The 19,742-nt window shown below is 42.5% G+C and overlaps 1 protein-coding gene across 5 annotated transcripts in view; it reads left to right on the top strand.

Annotated features, from left to right (window-relative positions):
* The window catches only part of SORCS1 (sortilin related VPS10 domain containing receptor 1), a 581,948-nt gene that overhangs the window by 535,443 nt on the left and 26,763 nt on the right, over positions 1–19,742 (top strand). For all 5 annotated transcript variants that reach the window (XM_061162594.1, XM_061162593.1, XM_061162595.1 and 2 more), the window contains exons 22-24: positions 4,372–4,484; positions 9,412–9,543; positions 19,182–19,281. In XM_061162594.1, coding sequence (XP_061018577.1) covers positions 4,372–4,484; positions 9,412–9,543; positions 19,182–19,281 — 345 coding nt within the window. The remainder of the gene's footprint in view (positions 1–4,371; positions 4,485–9,411; positions 9,544–19,181; positions 19,282–19,742) is intronic.

Genomic DNA, 19,742 nt, shown 5'->3' with positions numbered 1-19,742 from the left:
GCAGGAATTTAAAAGGAAATAGATAGGGAAATAAATGCTTTGCAGAGAGAGCAAGAGGGAGGATCGAGCGAGGGAGGGAAAGTGAGATGAGAGGCTGAAAGAGATAGAGACTGAGACAGAGGCACATGAACTCATGGTCCAAGTAGTATCAATTGCCCCAGTTCTAGAATCAATTGATTCTGATGAAGGTTCTGTTTTTCATTTCTCATTTTGCCAACTCGACCTTCAAATTCAGAAAGCAGTTTGTAAGCAACTTTGAACACGTGTGAGGACACTGTTCCTCCTCACGTGGCCGCCTGTTAGATTTCATAGTGTTTCCTCCCTCCCCCAGCCCCTAAAGAGGTTTGAGAAGCCCCAGTAGTAAGTGAAAGTCAACCAGAGCTGTGGTTTGCCTCCAAGGTCCCATCAGTGAGGAGACCTCTTAGCCGAGCAGCCCGAATGGAGGAGAGCTTTTGTTTCTCCTTCCTCTCCATCTCCTTTCTATGCTCTGGGAATGCATCTAGTTGTCATAACAATCCTAGTGTAGGGTAGCTGATATGATTAATTTTTTTCAGAGAGGTAAATAACTTGTTCCAGCTAGTAAGTGGGGGAGCTGGGCTTCAAACCATCAAGACCCAGGGCCCATGCTCTGAAATTACCCTGCTGGCTGGCTCTCGTTCTTTTCTATCCAATGCTCTCTTTCTTTCCTCTCTCCCTACGGGATGTCACCAGTGTCACTAATGGGCACCGATCCATTAGTCCAACAGCTACCTCCTCATTAGAACCACAGACAGAACTTGGGACTTATCTGGTCCAACCCATTAGTATAGCGTTAGGAAACTGTGGTCTCCAAATGGAAAGTTACTGTCTTAAAGTCATTCCCCTATTCAGTAACAGGTTGAATAATAATGATGATGGTTGGTAGTGATAGAAATTAACATTGATGCATCTTTTACTGGTGTTTATTCTAAGCATTGGATATATATGATCTGTTTTATTGAATCCTATGAACAGGCTATCAGAAGTATGCTATGATTATCCCTCTTTTACAAGTGAAAAAAATGTAAGTATAATAGCCAGAGCATAAGAATTCTGAATCTAGAGGGAGTGTTTCTCTTGATTACTACCTTCTGTGCCTTACTATACTTAGTTCTTCCTCTTGCTAAAAATCCCTTGAAGAGCATCATTCCAGAGGGGTCATTCGCCATCAAATGGGTTCTCTTCATTAAAAGGTATCTCCTGACTAAAAGTTTGAACAGGGAAAGTGCTCCCCGCTTCCTGTAGCCAAATTCCTGAGTGTTTTGGCATCCTTAATCATCTTTGGTCAGATGGGTTGCCAGGGTTTCACATGTATAACTAGAAAATTCTAATGACATGTGTGATCTATTAAAAGGAAATTGCATCACAGAAAATTAAATAGGCAAGACTGAACTCAACAGAAACAAAATGCAGGGAGAGTTTTAAACTCTGGGATAAGCTAGCAGAAAGTGCCGGAGGACTCAGGGGGATTGGATTGATTATCTCTGTGATTAGAACACAAAGGCTTACTTAGGAAACTTGGTTCCTACCCTCCCAGAGGTGGGGCACTGTCTTTCTTGATGATACCATTTCAAAGATGGTTCCTAGGTCCTTGAGCAAGGCATTCCTGGTTGCAAAAGATTTACATCTCAAAAGTTCAGAGAAAGAATTAATAATAGCAAGTTTCTAAAAGCAATGCTCCAAGAAAGGGGAGGTCAGAGTCTGAAGTCTGGAAGAAACCTGCTCAAGTTTAATTAAGCTTTGGGGAAATTTAAGATCATTATGGTCAGACTGAAGGAGGTATATTTGGGAAGCTGGCAGAGGAAAGACTGCCTACCCAAAGACGTACAGCAGACTGTAGGAAAGAAAATATAGTTTGCATGCTTTCCCTTCCTTTGCTTCAGGGCTCAAGTTTGCCCTTAAATACAACAAAGAAAATGTAAATGTGTAGAATTCATCTCTCTCAGCAGCTGCAAAAAATACATATATTATTGACGTTTACCCTTTTCGGTCCTCCCACATGCATCCCCTATTTGTTGAATAAACTTAAAGATAACATTTCTCAGCCCTGCTGTTTAGCATGCTAAGTAATTATAGAGGGAGCTGTGCCATTTTTCTCATCTGTGTCTCTTTATTAAGATAAATATCTTCTTTTGAGATGAAGTCTCCACAGTTTGGTTAAGAGGTTCGAGGAAAGTGAAATTGACAAACACATCTTCACAGGGAAAAGTTAGGACCCAGCGGGGCCTTCCTTGGCACTGCCATTTCCCCTGCTGCTAATTAATATGCATTTCCTTCTTCTCCATCAGAACTGAAGTGGGGATGTTCACCTGGGTGACCAGTGACTCATAAAATAGTCCAACTTTGAAAAATACATCTTTGGAATAAGCTGACTGCCTTAAATGCAGTCCTGATCATGTGAAAGTCTTCAATGCCTGCTCCTGAGAAGTCGTTAGCAGTGTTAGGAAATGCACACGTGGGTTTTTGAGTTTCCTGGACGTGTCATTGGTGTTGCCAGTGTTGCTGAGCCCTTCCTGAAATATAAGAACATGCTTACAACGAGAAACAAATGATTGTTGAATGATAAAGGCATAAACTACAGAAAGCCGCCACTGATGCTCATGCCTTCATTTATGCAACAAAAATGTATTAATTAAGTGACTCTTGGCCACTGAACTGGGCAGTGTCCCAGAGGGCCAGGAACAACTGTGCCCCCATCCTCACTGAACTAATATTCCTGTGTGGGAGACGGACAACAAAAGCATTTCTTTATTTAAAGCTTTTTTTGGAGTAGAGTTGATTTACAGTATTGTGTTAGTTTCAGCTATACAGCAAAGTAAATCAATTATACATATACGTACATCCACTCTTTTTTCAGTTCTTTCCCCATGTAGGCCATTACAGAGTATTGAGTAGAATTCCCTGTGCTGTATAGTAGGTCCCTTATTAGGTATCTATTTTATATACAGTAGTGTGTATATGTCAGTCCCCATCTCCCATTTTGTCCCTCCCCCCTTATCCCCCCAAACATAATAATGTAAATAGTAAGAAGTTTGACGAAGACAAATAGGGTCACATGATGAAAGGTATTAGCATTGGTGAAAGGGAGGATACCTGAGGTTGCTGGAAGGAAGGGCTCTTCCCAGGAGAGATTGAAGGCTGAGAAGGAGCTGAGCAGGCTATCGTCTGGGGAAGTAGAGGCATGGTAACGTGGGAAGAAACTTAGCAGACTGAGGAACGTGGGGAAGGATGGCGTCATGGAGTGCAGGGCACCCCTTGGGACGTGTGGCAGGAGACACAGTCGTTGCTGGTTTGTGTGGCACCATGAAGGCTATGACATGAATCTGAATTTATTCCAAGTGCAGTGTGGAACCTCCCACAGATTTCAGGGGAGCAGTGTGATCTGAGTATATTGTGTGATAAACCCCCTCAGGACTGTGCTCTGAAACCTGTCACCGTGTTCGGACCAAGGCTGCAGCTTCCAGCCCATGATTGAATGCAGTAGGAATACCAAGGTGAACCCATTCTTAGGACACAGGGCTCCTCTAGCTGACTTCAGCTCATGGATCTCCCATCAGTCTCGCTGAACCTTCCTCCCTCTCTCGCACTGTGTCCTATATGTAGCATGGTCTGACGGTGCTCCAAGATTCTCTGGTCTCCTCCCCATATTCTGTTCTAGACAATTCTCCTCACAAAATCATGGCCTTTATCATTTCACCTACTTCCTGGAGGACGAAGATTAACTCAGAGGCTACTGTGTCAACTAGCAAAATCCTTGAAATAAAGAGCTGAAAATTCCTTTCAACGAAATTCCCATGCAAACAAAATTTAGCAGGAATGACTATGATGAGTTTTATAATTATATAATCATATAATATGATTCTTATATAATGATAATGAAAGTATGTGCAGAGTACAGCTGTACCATAAAAAAGAAAAGTAAAACATGGTGGGCAGAGAATTAAGTCAGTGAGGACTCAAACTAGCACTTGAGTGCTGCATGCATGGAAGGTGGGAAGAGGGGACCATTCTGGGGAAGGGGCTGTGTGTTCAAAAGCCCAGGGGCAGAAACCTGTGATGCAGTCAGAGTGTTCCAGGGGTGTGCATTTAGTGTCCAGGAGCCCAAGGGCTGGAACTGGGGACAATGCACAAAGCTGTGGAGTGAAGCCTGGGTCTCAGACTAAAGCTCTGGCCTGGGAAAGGAGCTGGGAGGCAAGAGGGATGGGATGGTGACCTTGCCTTCTAGTAAGGTCTCTCTGCTGAGTGTGGAGGACAAGGACCCTGCATTAGGGCTTTGCATGAAATAAAAAGTGTAACAGACTTCCTGAGAGGCCGATCTGACTTATAGTAACCCCTCTACTCTGGGGTCCGCAGAGGAATTCCGATCTCTTCGCCTGTCCTTTTCTCCAAACCTGGACGATTACAACCCGGACATCCCTGAGTGGAGGAGAGACGTCAGCCGAGTCATCAAAAAGGCCTTGGTGGAGGTGAGTGTAGCCAGCTCCTTCTGGCCCAGGCCCTTCCCCTGTCTGCCCTTGTCCTTCATGGAGAGGGGACCCTTGCACTAAGAAAGGGCAGGAAAGAACCAGAGGCCAGGGGAAGTGGGTGTTAGCAGCCTGATACCTGCAAAGCTGAGCGCCGCATGTGCAGACATGTCACGGGTGCCACGGGGGACAGGAAATTGAATAATCACGGGGTCCTTACCCTTTATGTTCTGCTTAGAGGAGACCATGGAAATATGTGTCAGTCATATGGCAGAATTCACAGTTAGCTGTCAGTACGTGTAAAATAGCTACTGGGCATAATACTGAAAGGCATGGAGTGAATACCGTTAGTTAAGAGCAGGCTGGGATCCAGCCCCGTGAATGGCCAGCACAATAGAACAGTGAGTGCTCAGCACAGGAAGGTAGTCATCTTACTGTGTCCCAGTTCTTTTTAACAGCATTCCTTTCCCACAACAGCCCCCAGAGCAAAATATTATTGTCTTTATTTGTTGATTAAGCAGTTGAGGTTTAGAGAAGTTAAATAACTTGTCTAAAGCCTCACAGCTAATAAGTGACAAAGCTACAAAATTAAAGTGAAGGATCTGAATCCAAGGTCTGGGGTTTTTTCATATGAATCACAGCCCCTTCTGGTTCCTGGGAGGGTAAAAAGGTGGTGTGGTTCATCCCCTTCTGAACAAATGTCACCCACAATTTGACAAGACATCTTCTTCTAGGCACATTCCGCCTGCATACTCCACTTCCATAAACAATCAGAGAAATGGAATATCTGCTTATATAGCTGCTTGGGTTTATTGCACAAACCCAGAAAATCAGAAATGACTTTTCCCTAAGGTCTACTCTTTGTTGTTATTCTTCAGTCGCTCAGTCATGTCTGACTCTCTGTGACCCCATGGACTGCAGCATGCCAGGCTTCCCTGTCCTTGACTATCTCCTGGAGTTTGCTCAAACTTGTGTCCATTGAGTCGATGATGCCATCCAACAATCTCATCCTCTATTGCTCTGTTCTCCTCCTGCCCTCAATCTTTCCTAGCATCAGGGTCTTTACTTCAGTTGACTCTTTTTGTCAGGTCAACACTTTGCATCAGGTGGCCAAAGTATTAGAGCTTCAGCTGCAGCATCAGTCCTTCCAATGAATAATCAGGACTGATTTCCTTTAGAATTGACTGATTTGATCTCCTTAGTGTCCAAGGGACTCTCAGGAGTCTTCTTCAGCACCACAGATTGAAAGCATTAATTGAAATCATCAATTCTTTGGTGCGCAGCCTTCTTTATTGTCCAACTCTCACATCCATACTTGACTGCTGGAAAAACCATAGCTTTGACTAGCTGGACCTTTGTCAGCAAAGTGATGTCTCTATTTTCTAATATGCTGTCTAGGTTTGTCATAGCTTTTCTTCCAAGGAGCAAGTGTCTTTTAATTTCATGACTGCTATCACCATCTGCAGTGATTTTGGCACCCAAGAAGATAAGGTCTACTCTTAGCCTAAAAGAAAAGTCAATTTAGGATTAGTTATACATTCTCTCCTGCGCCTGACACATGGTGCCTTATGACACAAAGGGATGAGGAGAGTTAAAGACATTCAGATAACCCCTTCTCAGAAAACTGATCTCACATTCAGTCTTTTGGCAAAGAGCTGATGTTCCCCTTAAACATACCATTGTTTTTGTGGATATTTATTTAGCACTTTACAAACTCCAGAAACTCTTCTCAGTGTTTTGCACTTTTAGACACATATAATCACCAAAAAGAAACCTAGCTTATGATGTAGAAATGGATAGTATGATGATCCCCATTTTACAGGTGAATAGAGGCAAGTAACTTGCCCAAGGTTGTACTGTTTAAAATCAGGCTCTGGAGTTAGACCTCAAGGTTTAAATCTTGATCAAGTAGTTTTCTACCCACTCCACTCTGCTGCTGCTGACCTTTGCCTTGTTAGATGGAGAGGCAAGAGTGATTGGAATAGTGGGATGGAGAAGGGTTATTTTCTGCACCTCTGGGTAAATGCCATCCCACTTTTGTCTTTCTTAACCACTCAGCATCTATGACATTGTCGGTGGCTAAACATTATGGCCACCAGGGGGCAAAGCTACCAAACCACAGGCCCCTTTATCCTTGGAGCTGCTGGTTTCTCTCCTCTGCTGTCCTGGAGAGATGACTTACAGCCTTCAGTGAACCCACAGCCCACCTCCTTCAGAGATCTGTGTCCCTGTAGATCTCCTAGGCAGCTGTCCAACACCCCCAGGTGACTTAGCAACCAAGCATTAGTTCAGCAGTGATGTTTTCCAGGCTGGCTCCTCTTCATATTAATTGTAAGGGGATGGGATGCTCTGGGCTGCCGCCCTCCCACCAGCTGTCCACTAGGTTAGATATGACTGCTCATTAATATTTCTAGGCTGCTGCAGAGCATAATCAGCTAAATGCAGAACAGACAGGTTGGCTCCACATCCCTCAGGATAAGAGGTGATGGGGTGGAGGGAGTTTTGAAGACTCCTTGGTTACCCAATCCTAAGAGGCAGCTGAACCAGCCCTGGTTCCTAGCTCCCCACCTTGGCTTTGAGATCAGTAAATATTCTCAGCCGCTTCCTTAAGTCCCAAAGAACACACCCTATTGCCAGGTGTCCCCTAATAAGCTCTATAAGAAGCTTGACTGGATGTCAACTTAATTGTAGTTTTCTTCCTATTCATTCTCTAATGAAATTCAATATGTAAATCAATTGCCTTTTTCCTCATCAACTGGGGTTTTTCTATTGATATTTTGCAATGGGATCTTTAATTGAAAGTCCTTCAGTAAATATTGTCGATGATAAGAATGAGTTTAGACATACTATTTGAGTTGAGCATCCTGGAGGGCTATAAAACAGTATGTTACCAGCTGGGACAGGAGCTGCTTTGTGTGTTAGGAGAAGGAAGACAGGAGAGCCCTGGTTAAGGACAGAGGCATCATGGTCAGACCAAGGTTCCAAACTGAGTGTCACCACTCGTTACTTAGATGGCATTGAGCCACTGCTGAGCTTTCCTCCGTCTACTGTCTGTCCTGTAGCAGAAATAGGGATGTGCCATCCAGATTCCCCTTACGGGAGATATAATTGTCTTAGCTGCTGGGAGAGCTGTGGGCAGAGGTTTCAGCTGCCTTTCCCCCACACTGTGTTCCTTTCTGAGTGGCTCAAGTCCAGTGACGCTCTCAGCTCAACCTCAGGCAAATCTGAAGGGCTGTTCTCTTTCTCTTCAAGGTCATCTGAGGCTGCCGATAACCTTTATCATAGCTCAGCTTCTCCCTCTGCCCAGTCTTGCTTCCTTGCCTTCACTCCTATAGCTGTTGATTCTAAGAATGTCCCCTAATAAACACCCTACATGCTAAGCTCAGAGCCAGCTTCCTGGGGACTCGTAACCTGTGTCTTCACCTGCACAGAGAGGTATAGTAATACTTGCTTCAAAGAGTGCTTGTGGGAGATTGCATTACATTTTATTAAGAAGTTCTTAGGACAATGCCAGACACATGATAAAGATCCAGTAAATGGAATTTCTTACTACTTCAAAAGAGATATAAATGTATGTTTCAGAACCCAACAATCACCTAACTGGAAATCATGAACAATATACTGAAATGAATGGATTTTATGTTGTCCTAGAACTTCATGATGTTCTAGCAGCAAATGTATAGGAAAGACAATCAGGGGAGATACATAGAACCATTTCGAGAAAAGGCTGGAAATGTTGAGAAATTGTAGGTGAGTCTATTCAGTTAAGCATAAGATGTCTGTGTGAGCTGTGGATAATTAGTGTAGGAAGGAAAGGTGGGACCATGTTGCTGAAGGCTTTGAATGTAAATCTAATCCAGTTGGCAGTGGTAATTTGTGCATGAATTTAGATGGGGACACATAATCTGAGTTAGACAGTGGGATAAATCTGGAAGCATTGGTAGTAGTCTGTTTCCTGGAGATGGGGAGGCTGTTATAAAGCTTGAGGGGAGAGAACACAGAGGCTGAATTGAGATATTAACAAGGCAGGGGTGGGGGGTAGGGGATTTAAATAGGAAGGAACCAATAGGGTCATTTGTCAAGATCTCATAGGCTCATTAGATAGGATGTGGAAAGGAGGGTGTGGTATCATAGGTGAGATAAGGCTTCCTGCTGGGGTATTTGGGAAAAGAGTGCCTCCATTCATCCACATGCAGAATGAAGATTTTGGGGTAAATGTGAGGAGTTCTTGTATAACAACCAAATGATGGGATGCTGGCTGGATGTTCTGACTGGATGCTGCAGAGAAAAGCTGAAATCGTAGCCAACTGAATTCTAGAACCATCTAGAAAGTAGGCTCAGTAAAGAGGAAGTTTTTGAGTGATGTGCATGATTTTAATAGAAGATTGAAGGGTAGCAGGGGGACGGGCTAAGAGAGCTTCCTTAACTGATCATTAGAGTCGGATGCTGTGGAGAACTCAACAAACACCTGGAGGCTGTGGTCTGGGGCTTGCTTTTAGGTTAGGTGATAGAGGTACGCCTGGTGGATTTGGAGAGAACTCTAGTGGTTCAAGGAAGGAGGAAGCTAAGTTAGAAAGTGTTACAGCTCAAGGGGCAGAAGATAAGGCTCAGTGATGGCCTTCTCACTGACAGGGTCCACTTACTTTTACAAGGCAGGTACTACCATTATGCCACTTTTTAATTTGAGGGGATGCAAAGTGTTTAGGGTCTCATGGGGATAGAGTGGGGGACCAGACCTCAAAGTCTGGCTTGAACCCAGTTCTGGCCCTTGTATCCCTCCCCTACAAGTGCACCAGGACCCTGCTTTCACACCCTATCTCCACACCCGCGTGCCTTCTTACTGCACCACCCCCCAGCTCCCCACTGAACACGTGGATCCTTCTCATCAGCTCTCCCCCAGGACTCACGTGTGCCTCTGTCTCTCCCTCAGGCCACCGGGGTTCCGGCCCAGCACATCTTGGTGGCAGTGCTGCCTGGCCTGCCCACCGCTGCCGAGCTCTTTGTCTTACCCCATCAGGACCCCACAGGAGAAAACAAAAGGTCAGCCGAGGACCTGGAGCAGGTGAGTCCCCAGGTGACGTCAGCTTCTCCCTCTCTGAGCCACGACCCTGCTAGTCCCTGACCAGGACAGCAGCTGTGGGGGTCCCCACTTGGGAGTGAGGGCTCCCGCTGCCTGTGGACCCTTCCACTTTCCCATCTTCCCTGAAGAAACGTAATCTGGAGATTTAACTACAGCATCACTAGGAAACACATGCAAGAGTATGTATTGTCAGCAGTGGCTAAACCATTCAGGGTATATCCATCTACAGTGTTTACAGTAGACAAGATAAATCTGTGTGCTGACATGGCAAACTGTCCAAGGTATTAGGTGGCAGGAAAAATGCAAGAGGCTGAACAATGTGTAGAAGTGGAATCGATTTACATTGCTTCACATACTTGCATCATGAGAATCAAAGTGAAAGTGAAGTCACTCAGTCGTGTCTGGTTCTTTGCGACCCTATGGACTGTAGCCCGCCAGGGTCTGCCGTCCATGGGATTTTCCAGGCAAGAATACTGGAATGGGTTGCAACTTTCTTCTCCAGGGGATCTTCCTGACTCAGGGATCAAACTCAGGTCTCCTGCATTGCAGGCAGACACCTTACTCTCTGAGCCGCCACAGAATCCTTGAGAATCAAATGGCATATCTTTTTAAAAAGGCACAACTTTTATACAAATCATGAGTCCTCTTTATCACACCAGTCTATGATGATTTGAGTTTATAATGAATAAGTAATTGATAATGAATGAATGTTTATAATGAATGAATGAGTTGACTCCAAGTACCTCCCCTGGCTATATGGGATTCACTTTCCTCATCTCCAGCACCTCTGGAGTATGAGTGTCTGTGTGTGTGTGTGTGTGTGTGTGTGTGTGTGTGTGAGAGAGAGAGAGAGAGAGAGAGAGGTTCTCTCTCTTCTGCTCCCTTAGAACTTTTTTCTCCCATTCTTCCTTTTAACTTCAGAGTATCCATCTCTGTAGTGAGGATTGGGCTTTCCAGGTGGTGCTAGTGGTAATGAACCTGCCTGCCAATGCAAGTAGATGTAAGAGACACAGATTCAATCCCTGGATTGGGAAGATCCCCCAGAGGAGGGCAACCCACTCCAGTATTCTTGGCTAGAGAGTCCCACGGACAGAGGAGCTTTGGTGGGCTATGGTCCATATGGTCCCCGAGAGTCAGACATGACTGAATCAACTTAGCACACACACACAGTGAGGATTATTACTAGGATGATGTCATTATTGCTGTTCTTATTCTTCACCCGGTCAGTTAAAATGGCCAGTCTTGGTCTGGTCACCCTGTTGGAAACTATATGACTTTGGTTTCTCAATGCTCTCTGACAGATATATTAAAAACAGGATTCCTCTCAGGCACTAAGTAAATATTAACTTTTTCTCCTTTTAGCACTTGGAGCTTTTCAGTTTACTTAGAATTAACCCATAATCTAGTCCCTTGATCTCTAGTCTCCAAGATGACTTGAGAAACCTCCATCACAGCCTTGTTAACAACAACCCCAAATTACAACCTGGCCCACCTCCTAGTACACACCCACCTTTCAACAATCGCTTTCTCAGTTGGCAGAAGACTCACGTCTATATTTTTTTCCATGTGCAAATAACAAATAAAAGAGCTGTCAAGGAAAGCCCCAGTGAACCCCATCTCCTCATGAACTGCACTTGAACATCAGACAGCAGGGAACCCATCAACTTTGCATCTGACTTTCCTCAGCCCTCGCTTTCAGCTTCCTGTTATATTCTACAAATTATTCTCTGCACCTACAGTTCAGTGGGAGACAGAATGGAGTATTTCTTATCACCACACTGCTGATGAGACCGAGAGGGGTGTAGAACCCTATCCTGGGCGTTTAGGTTGAAACATGTATATTTATGCCTTCTCTGGAAATCTTATGGTTTGTCCATGAAATCCAGAATATCACCTTCTCAATACGGAAGAGTCCAGGTTTAGAGCCAGCCAAGTTCCCAGGTACCACATCATCTGCACATCTCAATTCCCAATACTTTTCATTCTCTCCCTAAAAGACAGTTTCTAGATGTTTATTTGAGAGAAAACGTAGAAAGAAGAGGCATGTGTTTTCTGAAACTTGGTTTACTCGTGTGAGGGTATATCTTGCTCTAACTGTCTGTTTTCCATAGAGTTCTTCTTTCTCTTTATCTTGTCTGAGTGTCTTCTCCAGAGAGATTCTCAGAGATCTGAGTGAGTGTTCCTGAGGCAGCCAAGTATCATGTACTGATGAGCCATTAATCAGAGACCCAACGGCAGCTGGCTTGGCTTGCTTGAAAGCTGTGGAACTTAACATTTTGTTCACATGTAGGGAGTTCAGATATGTTTTAGAAAGACCACAGGTTTGGAGAAATATAGACCAGGTTTCTAGTTTCAGCTCTTATATCCATTGCTTATATCTTATAGATGAGGAAAATTCAGAAAAGATCAATAATCCAGCCAAAATCACGTAATCAATAATACCTGCCTCGTGGGGTGTTTGAGAGATCATTAAAGAAATGATACAGCAAAGCCCTTGACCTATAGAGGTTACTCAATAAATGGTAAATAGATAATGGTTACATTTATGGACGTTTTGTGATAGGAGAGTATATGAGAAATGCAAAAAATATATAGAGGCATATTAAAGACTAGTATAGTGCGGGGCATGCATTGGCAGAAAGAAGATGGTGACAATAAGGAAAAAAAGATTAATGAATGAAATTACAGGAAAGAACAAAGATAGCAGGAAACAGAAAGAATACACATGAATGAGTAAACTAGAGGGAAGATGACTCATCTAAGTTATCATGCAGATGGATGGCATTAAGGAAAAGCAGCAGAGTACCAAGGGAGATTGTAACTTTTGTTAAGGGAATTGCCAGTGTAGCAGCCTTATCCAGGAATGAAACTAATTTCAGTGACCAAACCCAGCATATGAGAAATCAGTGTCTTATGAAAACTGTTATTACCCAATTAATAAGTACAGTAATGAAATCAATATGTAAACTAAGCCTTTGTCAAGAACCAGCAATACATGTGCTGCCCACAGGAATCCTATAGTTATGATCCTAAGAGCGGTCCTTTAATTCTTCTCTCTGACTCAGTCACTTTGAAATTAATGAGTTCAGACCCCAACAGGGAGCTGTGAATTGCCTGAGGAGACACAACTCTTTAAGGAGAAGGGGATTCTAGTTCTGTTTCTGCAACTAACTCTCAAGTCTACTGGTCCCCTTGTTCCGTCATGCTGCCCATGTGGATTTGGGTACCACTTGACTTCTGCAAAGCCCCCAGATATCAAGGCTGCTGCCCCAGGAAATGAGCAACAGATGCTTTGCTTTGAGTTTTGTAGGGTTTTGTTTTTTTTTCCTCCCTGATGAAATGAACATATATTCTGTTCAAACAAATTTCACTAGAAATTTGCAGTTACAAGCTTATTTAGTTGGGAAGTCCAGCTCAGGCATGGATAACTCAGAGAGAAAGTATCATCAACTTACTCCCCATCTTCATCTCTCCTTTCCTGATCTCTTGCTGTTGTGACCACATGAGAAGTCTGTCTGAGAATGAAGCCAGCACACAGGAAGACGAGAATGGCCCCCGGAGGCCCCAGTTTTTTATTTAGTCATCTTACCAATTCCATTCAAAAGATAGTACCTCTCCCCTGAGCGCACCCCAAAAACCTAGGGTGATAATTCTCACAGGCTCGACTTCGGTAAAGTGGAGACGTCTCAACTAGCCTGGTAGTCAGAAGGCTAGGGCTTTGTCAGTGATAACTCAATATGTCATACCCTCCCCAGGATCAGGAATTAAGGGAGCCCCTCCTAAGTCAAATGGGCTGATAATAAAGAAGGACATGGGTCCTTAAAGAAAAATATGGGGGAGAGAGAAGGAACCAGAGGCAGGCAAAAGCAACTGACTTCCTTTGTCATAAATTACATAGAAATTGCAACTGAGGGCAAAGTAAAAACAACAACCAGGACCCCACTCCTTTAAAGGCTGCACTCTGAATTAGATGAAACTTGGGAAGAACTGGCTTTATTCTCTCTCTCAATACTCTGGCCCCTTTCTTGTAAAGTTACTGCACAGAATTCCCAGCAGGGGAAAAAGTGGGACCTGGCCAGGTGGATCCTGATGACTGGGAGGGCAGGGTCCCAGCAAAGGGCTCTTGGCTCTCCTCCCTTACTTCCTCTAACAGCATTCCCTGGGGAGGACAGATGCTAGCTTAGATCGAGTTATCTTGTCTGTGAAATAAATTGAAAATTTCTCACAGTGAGAAGCCCTTGACCTTGTTATCCGGATAACGTTGCGCTGGGTTAATCAAGTGACCTCTGTCAGGGAGGGTTCCACCACTCTTGACTTCACATCTCCAGAGAGTGAGAAAAGGCTCACTTGCCCTTAGCTCGCCTCATCAGGGATAGACTCTCTTGCTACCTAAGGCCAGCTGCTCAGGTGTGGAGCATACCCCACCCTGCATCACTGTACTTGCCAGCTTCTCTCTGAGTCCTCAGAGGTGGGCAGATTTGTATCTGGCTTTCCTGGAAGGAGGAAGGACCATCAAGCTGTGTCTGTGATGCTGTGCTGGCGAGATAGGGAGCCTGCATGTTGTCTTGTTGGATCCTTAAAGGGCACAGACACATTTAAAAGGAACAGAACGACCATGGACAAAATGTCAACCACCAACAATGAGTTTCCTCTTTAGTTGTTTGTGTTGTCATATACATTTGACAGGTGCAGAAACCAAAATCCAGGGAAAGGAAAAGTACCTCTGAAAGTGGAACAGATTGTTGGCAATATTTTTAGAAGTTAAAGATTCATTGTGAAATGTAATAAATAATCTTAGGCCATTTTCGATATATTCAGTCTGCCCTGTCCAGATTTTTCAAAGAGAGAAACTGTAGAAACATTTTGAAGTTCACATGGAAGGTCACTAAAACAGGAAGTTATAATTGAAAGAATAGGTAAGAGTTGTGCTGAAAGAATACAGCAAAAGGAGAAGGAGAGATGTTTGGAGCTGGTGATGGGGAATTTAGGGAAAGGAAGTGAACTGGGACACATCATTTCTTCATTATGTCATCCAGGAAGAACTTCTTAGACACTGTAGTCAAGCTGATTCTCTGGTGCTAACAAATAACAGAATTGATAAGCAGAAGTCTTGTTTGGCTCCATTGCTTCTTCCATGTATTAACCCAGAAATCATGTTAATTGGGAAACATCTTTCTCTGTTAATTCCAAAAGTAATGTCATTCAATTACTCGTTGAAGAGGCCTTAACCTAACAGGATCAGGCTTGACTATGTCCATTCCAAGGTAATCCCAGACAAGTCTCCTTCTAAACCTGGCACCAAAATGTTCCTTACGTTCAATAGGGTTTCCATCCCTCCTCACAACTTCAGATAAGCATTAGTTGTGTGGTCCAATATAGCTTTGCTGTTGATAAATCTGCTAAAGCCCATATTGAAAAGAAAAAAAGAAAGTGAAGTCACTCAGTCGTGTCTGACTCTTTGCGACCCCATGGACTGTAGCCTGCTAGACTCCTCCATCCATGGGATTTTCCAGGCAAGAATACTGGAGTGGGTTGCCATTTCCTTCTCCAGGGGATCTTCTTGACCCAGGGATCAAACCCAGGTCTCCTGCACTGCAGACAGACTCTTTACCATCTGAGCCACCAGGGAAGCCCAAGCCCATTTTGAGTGTGTATTAATAGTTTCACTTTTTACCATTTCTTTGGGTGTCATGCTTCATAAATTACCACTGCTCTGTTGTCCTTAAGCTTCTCTTTCTTCATGTTTCAGCATTTGACACTTCCATTCTCATGATCTGAGGGTCAATTTCTTCTGTTGGTTTCATTAAGCATTGTTTGGATGTTGAATGTGTTCTTTATGTGGTAACGATCTATTGTGTTGACCAAACATCTCCAGCTCACCATTTCTGGGTACTGGTAGATTATACCCATAAGTCTCTTCTGTAAGCAGAGCCATATGACTAATTCTGGCCAATGAAGTGGGAGCAGAAGTGATGAGTCACTTCCAAGCTGAAGTATTCAAATTTTGTCTCTAGAACCCAGAGAACTCTTTTTTCCCTTCCTCTGGTGGCGTGTACATCTGAGGGGGCTGATCTACCAGCCGATGTCCCTGTGTGACTATAATGAGCTCAGCATCACATCTACCTGCAGTGGATATGGAGCATTAAGCAGAAAGCACACTTCCTTTGTTTCAAGTCCTCAAAACTGTAGCATTGTTACCTCAGCCTCACCCCTGTTCTGATTACCACACTCAAATTTCATGCTTGTGAAGACACTGAGAAGTAGAATTGGTGTTTACCACATACCTGGTCCCTTCCACAGCACCTTTTGATAGCGTCTTTCCAAGTATTTGTATTGAGTTGCCCCTGTCTATTTAAGTGGCAGTTTAAATGAAGTGTGGGTTGCATTTGAATCACAGACGTATTTCATCAAATAGGCAGACACGGAGAATAATAGATTTTTCTTTGCTCATGATTATTTAGCTGAAGCAGAATAGAAAATGGAGAGCCGCAGAAGAGGGGTGACAGTACAAAGGTAAATGAAATTTGCTAAGACGACACACTTGCACTGGACAAGAGAAAGAAAAATGAACAGATTCGGCTTGCTCGAGGAGGACTGATCTCCCAGCAATTACAGACTGTTTCACTCGAGTCTTCATCATGCAAGCTTGTGTTCTTTCGTTTAGGCTGTCACCACACTGCGCTAAAGTCGCAGTTCATTCTATTCCTTTCGTGGCCAAAGGCTCTCCCAAACATTATAAATTATATTAACTGTTGAATCGAATGTAGCAGTCCTGAGGCTATGGTTAGGAATTGCCTGTAGCTCAAATTGGTCAGATGACACGGGCCTGGTGTTGCAAATCATGTGCTTCCAGTTGGATGAGAAATAGAAGCATAGTTAATGATATGCTACAATTTTTTATCTCCTAAATGTGCTCAGCTGGACCTCCTCCTATATACTTTTTGTGTCTTTGTCAGCTGGCTCGAGGAAAATGTTTTTTATGGAAATGCCCTAAGATTAGGAGTCAAACAGAATGAAATTCTAGTCTCAATTCTTCAAATATTAACAGGATAAACTTAGGAGTGTCCTTTAGGCTTCATGTTGCTTTCAATGGAGCTATGTTGTCCTAGGGAAAAACATAGAAATATGTAACTTGCCAATAGAAAGTGTTCAATGCATAGATATTATACATTGTATATATGAAAATATGTGTAATAATTCACAAATGATGAAAACAATACAGGATAAACGCTTCTGCAGGTGGCATGGAAAACATTTAAAATATTGTCAAAGTCTGTCAACAGTTTTGTACTTATTTACTTGCACAGAGAAATGCATGTTATCTAATTGAGCTCATTCTTGTATGCAGTGTAAATTTTATTTAGTTCTGTTTCTGTGCACAAGTTCTTTCGCACACCACAAAGTATGTTATCTTTTTTGTGTGTTCTTTGATGCAAGTGAAATCCATGAAATATACTTTCTCTGCTACCATTTTTGCATAGCCTGTTTAATTTTGTAAATGATACAGATAAACTGATGAAGCACTGTTATAAACCAGAACAAATTTGGGAAGTTAATTATTTTCTTCAAGGGACTCTCCTGGAGATTATAAATTAGAAGTATATTGTTCAGATGAACACTTTTCTGGTTTCTTATCTATAACTCTTTCTTGAGGAAGAAACATTGTCAGGGAGAAGAAATATGTATCATTTCAGCAAGTTGGAAGAGAGAAGTCTTTCTCATGCATATACACAGTCCCATTTTGTCCATGGGATGGACTCTGCAAAACAGGACAATTTCTTAATTACTTCTGATGTTTTCTTATTCAATTTAAAATATTTTTTCTGCAAATACAATTACATATGTATGTGCACATATGTATGCGTATGTATATAAGCATGTGTATGTACATAAGCATATTAATTTTATACATGATTATTTATTTTGTGTGTGTATATATATATATATATATACACACACACATTTCTCTGTGTGTATGTTTATTTAAGAGCCAAGCCTTTCTGTTTAACCTCTACTAAAAATCCACCATCAAATTCTCAGAAAGGTCTTACTGATTGAATGATAAGAATAAGATAGAATAGGAACTTGCACAACTGTAACACTTTACAGAACACAGAGGAAACCCATTCTACACAATCTGTGTTAGAAATCCACTTTTCCTGTAAACCTTGAGCGTTCTGGAAGTTTCTCATTACCCAGGAAAAAGAGTAGCTTATGTAGAGAGAATAAGGCTGTTTCAACATAATTTTATCATAACCTGGTTTCCCTGCACAGTCTGCTAAGTGGAAATATTTGAGAGGCTGAGCTTGCACTGGACCCCAGGTGCGTGACTTGGGTCACAGGTCACTGACCGTCATCCCACATTCTTGTTGTTAAGCAGAGAAGTTCATCTGCAGGGCAGGTCAAGTCCATCACTGAACAGGGACCTCTTCAAGAGACTCTGCTTGAAAACAAAGCTGCCAGGCCCTGCTTAATTGATAAAAGGATCAAAGGTGTCATTTTGGCAACTCAGTGGACTGAGTGAAAGCCCATAAATATAAAAAGAAAAATAATTTAAGAATTTAACTAGCAGAACGATATTCAGAAAGCATCTAACTAGACTTAAATAGCATTTGAAATAGAACATTACATTGATGCTTAGAACATTAAAAATGAGGCAAGGAGACCAGATAATAGGAGTGTGGTTTTTTCTGATAGCTTTTCACAGGTTATTCAAAAGGATGAGTTAAACAGCAGATTGATCTGTTTTTTTTTTTTTTTTTAACTTTAAACACATGAACAGAGTTTTACCTTGTCTAGAAAATCTTGCCTTTTACTGTCGCTACCTAAAACAGGGTCCTTTGTCACTTGTTGGGGTTAAATGTTTCATGGCCCAGAATTCTGTGGGTCTGCCCAGTACAGATGCATCAGCCTGAGGAGTGATTTTGGGTTCATAGCATGAAACAAGAGTCAGCCAACACGTTAAGCTGTGGTTATGCTTTGTTTCAAATGTATGATTTATTGTATATTTGAAATAAATACATACAGGGAAGCCTGGCCTGCTACAGTTCATGGGGGCTCTCAGAGTCGGACATGACTTAGCAACTGAACTACAACATCATAAGTTATTATTTTAGTAGAACAATATTTATCATCAACAAATACCCATGAACTACCTATCCTTGAAAAGTTGGGTAAGAGGAGGGAAGCAAAATAAGGAATAAGATGGAGTTTACTATCAAGAAGTAAAATAAATGGATCTGAATCTCATCAGAATTTGTAAATTCTACATATTTGCTTCTTTTAAGTCCTTGTGTATAACAAATGCACTCTCAAAGAAACCCAGGGTGATTTTTTTTAAAACTAATACCTGGGTAATTTTTTAAGAGTAGAAATGATCTGATTTCCTAATTGTTTGTCCTATTTCATAGCAATTCAGATATAAAGTCAAGCCATGCTTAGAAAATAATTCTATCTGCATATTCTGGACTAAAAACTTAAAATCATATACAACTCACTTATATCACTCCCAGGTATAGTATCAGGATGCCTTGATCAGCATGGTAAATACTGCTCAGCATGTTTGTATGTAGTCGGTGTGACAACTTCAGCAGCACTCACTTTGACTCTTTTCCTTTCAGATATCAGAACTGCTGATTCACAAGCTCAACCAAAACTCTGTGCACTTTGAGCTGAAGCCAGGGGTCCAAGTCCTTGTCCACGCAGCCCACTTAACAGCAGGTCAGTGTTCACATCCCTTGGTTCTGGCTAGTGACTCTGGCAGAAGGGAATCCCAATTTGTTTCAGCTAAACAAGACTAACTGGTGCCCCTGCTGATCAGAAATAGGGCTTCATTCTTTGGAGGTTCTCTTGCTTATCTTTTTTTTTTTTTCTTTTTGCCTTAATGGGAACTGGCAAGGCAAGAGAAAAAGGTGATTTTCCTGCCTGGTTCCTGGCAAAAACCATCAGTGAATCACTTAAAATTCCCTCAAATAATAGCATATTTCATCTTACAGAAATCTTAAAAATAAAAATAAAGTTAACTTTACAAGTAATATTTTTTTCTGGTCTTTCTGCAAGACTTTATTTTTAAATCATTCATGCTATGAAGAATTTTCTTTCAGTTTGGGATAACAAGGCACAACAGAAATAGCTGGGACTTAGGAGCTGTCCTGGGCCATATCCAGGAGCTGAACCCCAGG

Source organism: Dama dama, chromosome 15, assembly GCF_033118175.1.
Source record: "Dama dama isolate Ldn47 chromosome 15, ASM3311817v1, whole genome shotgun sequence".
NCBI classification, from domain to species: domain Eukaryota; kingdom Metazoa; phylum Chordata; class Mammalia; order Artiodactyla; family Cervidae; genus Dama; species Dama dama.
Note: the sequence above shows the minus strand (reverse complement) of the source record. Positions and strands in the feature narration are given on the sequence as shown.